The sequence below is a fragment of the Rhinopithecus bieti genome, unplaced genomic scaffold (assembly GCF_001698545.2).
Source record: "Rhinopithecus bieti isolate Rb0 unplaced genomic scaffold, ASM169854v2 scaffold_62203, whole genome shotgun sequence".
Classification (NCBI taxonomy): domain Eukaryota; kingdom Metazoa; phylum Chordata; class Mammalia; order Primates; family Cercopithecidae; genus Rhinopithecus; species Rhinopithecus bieti.
Window position 1 is genome coordinate 514 of NW_016823403.1, and position 3,482 is coordinate 3,995.

The 3,482-nt window shown below is 43.5% G+C and overlaps 1 protein-coding gene across 1 annotated transcript; it reads left to right on the top strand.

The window, feature by feature from the left end:
• Positions 1 to 345: 345 nt before the first annotated feature.
• Positions 346 to 1,299, top strand: LOC108521521 (glutamate-rich protein 5; the record flags this gene model as incomplete). The annotated part of the gene is made up of 1 exon (XM_017861394.1): positions 346 to 1,299. A coding segment is annotated over one exon (954 nt), but the record flags the coding sequence as incomplete, so codon positions are not given.
• Positions 1,300 to 3,482: the final 2,183 nt, after the last annotated feature.

Here is a 3,482-nt window from a genome sequence, read left to right on the forward strand (position 1 = left end):
AGATGAGAAAGTGTGAGACAAGGAAAAGAACAGAGAAACAAAGTGGAGTAAGCTCAGTTAGAATCTGGGACAGGAGCCATGAAAAGATGCACAAGGAGCACACAGGAGAAAACTGTGGTTTTCGAGGACTTCAGAGCTTAAGATGAAATGTTTGAGATGAAGACAATAAAGGGATTTGACTTGGAGAGTGTTAGGGGCATGGTATGGCCTTTCTGTACTCAGATATACTTGGAACTGTCTTGAACTGTTAAATCTACTTTGTGATGTCAATTCACTTTTCAAGAAAAACTAAACAATAATTTGTGTTTTCTCTTTTCTTTTATTTTTCAAATGAATAACCAAAAGTAACTTCAAATGAGCATTTTTCAACCGCAGAAGAAAGTGGGTCCTGCTTTGCCCAACCAAAGCCACATACATTGGGAAGAGAATCTACTGTTGATGGCAATGTACAAAGGGAAAGCCATCCTCCCTTACAAAAGCTCAAGGTTTCAGCAGAGCCTACAGCGAATGGTGTTAAACCCCTCCAAGAACAGATCCTGGCCAAGGACATAGCACCTGGAAGGGATGCTGCAGACCAATCAGGGTCCACAGAAAAGACTCAGCCTGGAGAGGGACTGAAGGAATCTGGGCCACCTCAGCCAGGTGGCAAAGAGGATGCCTCAGCAGCAGAAGGAAAGAAGAAAGATGCAGGAGCAGGGACAGAGGCTGAGCCTCTAAAAGGAAATGCTGAAGCTGAGCCTTTAGGACCAGAAGCCAAGGGTCAGCCTTTGGGGACAGGAGGAGAGAAGGACTCCCTCAGAGCAGTGGAGGCCACTGAGAATCCACAAACTGCTGCAGAGATGAAGCCTCTAGGAACAACTGGGAATGTTCTGCCTCTGCAAACAGCTGGAGAGCTACAACCTCAGGGCACGATGGGAAAGGATGAGCAGGCCCCGCTTCTAGAAACAATTTCCAGAGAGAACGAATCTCCAGAAATATTGGAAGGAAGTCAGTTTGTGGAAACAGCTGAAAAGCAGCAACTTCAGGCAACATTGGGAAAAGAGGAGCAGCCCCAGCTTCTAGAAACAATTCCCAAAGAGAATGTAACACCAGAAGTATTGGACAGAAGTCAGCTTGTGGAAAAGCCTGTTATGAATGATCCACTCCATAAAACTCCTGAAGGTCCAGGAAACATGGAGCAGATTCAATCTGAAGGAATAGTTGGAAGCATGGAATATCCAGCACGAAATGTAGAGACAGGAGCATATGTGGAAATGGTCAGGAACATCCATACTAATGAAGAGGACCAACACATTGAAGGTAAAAGTTATGCTGGCAAACCTTCTGGATGTTTAGATGTGTTCCATAGGAGACCAGCTCTGGGGGGTGGGGTGGGGTGACTGACACACAGTACCTGAAGTCACTTTCAGGTGGTTGAATTTCGTTTGACCAAACCAAAAAGGCTTCTATGCCTGGGAAAGAGGCATTCAATTAATGCTCAGTTTATCAGCAAAACTTTTCCGAAACATCATCTCTGTTCAAAATTTTAACCTAGTGTTTAAATACTGTCTAACTTTGAAGGCAACGTGTGAAACTTTCTGAATTTTTCCAAGTTGATGCTTCATCAGGCCCTATGTATGAAATAAGGATCCAAAGTAAAGGTGAATAGATGATTACTGGAGGAATTCACCTTCCAATGAAATGATATATACATCATGGATCTTAGAATGTTACTTTCATCTTTGTGAAGCTTATCTTAGAAAATGACTGTCAGGGCAGGGTGCAGTGGCTCACATCTGTAATCCCAGCACTTCATGAGGCAGAGAGGGGAGGATAGCTTGAGCCCAGCAGTTCATGACCTGCCTGGACAACATAGTGAGACCTCGTTCTCCAAAAAAAAAAGAAAAAAGAAAATGACTGTCAGTCTGCTCTTGTTCTTCTGTAGTTTTAAAATCTGTATTAGAATACCAGAGAAAATGTACTATGTCTTAGCATATAGTGTTTTAAAATTTTAAATGTATTTTACCAGCATAAAACAAATGATGTTTACAGTGTTCTTTATTGGTATTAAAATTTAAGAAAATATTTTCTTCTGGGGTATGATTTACATTTTGGTAAATTTTAGCTTCACAGTTCAGTATAATTAAGTGAAACATTCATTATAATCATCCATCTGTTCTTTTTTAATTCTTTCATTTTATTTATTTATTTATTTATTTATTGAGATAGAGTCTCACTCTGTTGCCCAGGCTGGAGTGCCGTGGCACAATCTCGGCTCACTGCAACCTCAGCCTTCAGGGTTCAAGCGATTCTCCTGCCTCAGCCTCCTGAGTAGCTGGGACTACAGGTGCACACCACCATACCCAGCTACTTTTTGTATTTTTATTTATTTGTTTATTTTATTTTTTTATTTTATTTTATTTTATTTATTTATTTTTTTTTTGAGGCAGAGTCTCACTCTGTCGCCAGGGCTGGAGTGCAGTGGCCGGATCTCAGCTCACTGCAAGCTCCGCCTCCCGGGTTCACGCCATTCTCCTGCCTCAGCCTCCCGAGTAGCTGGGACTACAGGCGCCCGCCACTTCGCCCAGCTAGTTTTTGTATTTTTTAGTAGAGACGGGGTTTCACCGTGTTAGCCAGGATGGTCTCGATCTCCTGACCTCGTGATCTGCCCGTCTTGGCCTCCCAAAGTGCTGGGATTACAGGCTTGAGCCACCGCGCCCGGCAACTTTTTGTATTTTTAGTAGAGATGAGGTTTCACCGTATTGGCCAGGCTGATCTCCAACTCCTGACCTCATGATCCGCCGCCTCAGCCTCCCAAACTGCTGGGATTACAGGCATGAGCCACTGTGTCTGGCCAATTCTTTCATTTATTAACTGAACATATGCTAGGTGCTGAGATGCAGACTGAGGAAGAGTCAGTCTCTGTCCTCAAGGGACTCACTGTCTAGTGTGGGAAGGCAGGATGTGTGTGCATCACCATAGTCTGTTGTGGGAACTGCTTTCCTAAGAATGCATAAGAAGTGCTCTGGGAACAACTTGGGAGAGGCAAATAAAAGCAGATAGTTTTTACATCAGGATTGGCAAACTCAAAAGTCTTTAAGCCTAGGATACTGAAAATGAGTGAGGTAAAGGACACATGTCATACCGTGGGAGCCCAGGGGACCTTGGAAAACAGGAGAGCACAGCCTTGTCAAAAGAGGAAGCTCTGCACAGCTCCAGCCATGGAACTAGAGCCAATGTTGCCAAAGCCAACTTTTCAGGGAAACAGGGTTGTATGTGCAATGTCCAGACTTGTTAGTGTTGGCTGTCTGTAAATGTTTAACGATTGTATTTAAACACATAATGGCCAAGCCAGACAGGTTTGGGGGCACCCCTGGACCACCCTTTTATTTACTTACAAATTAGTCTTGCTTGCTTTCTCTTTTCTTTTTTTTTTCCTTCCTTCCTTCCTTCCTTCCTTCCTTCCTTCCTTCCTTCCTTCCTTCCTTCCTTCCTTCCTTCCT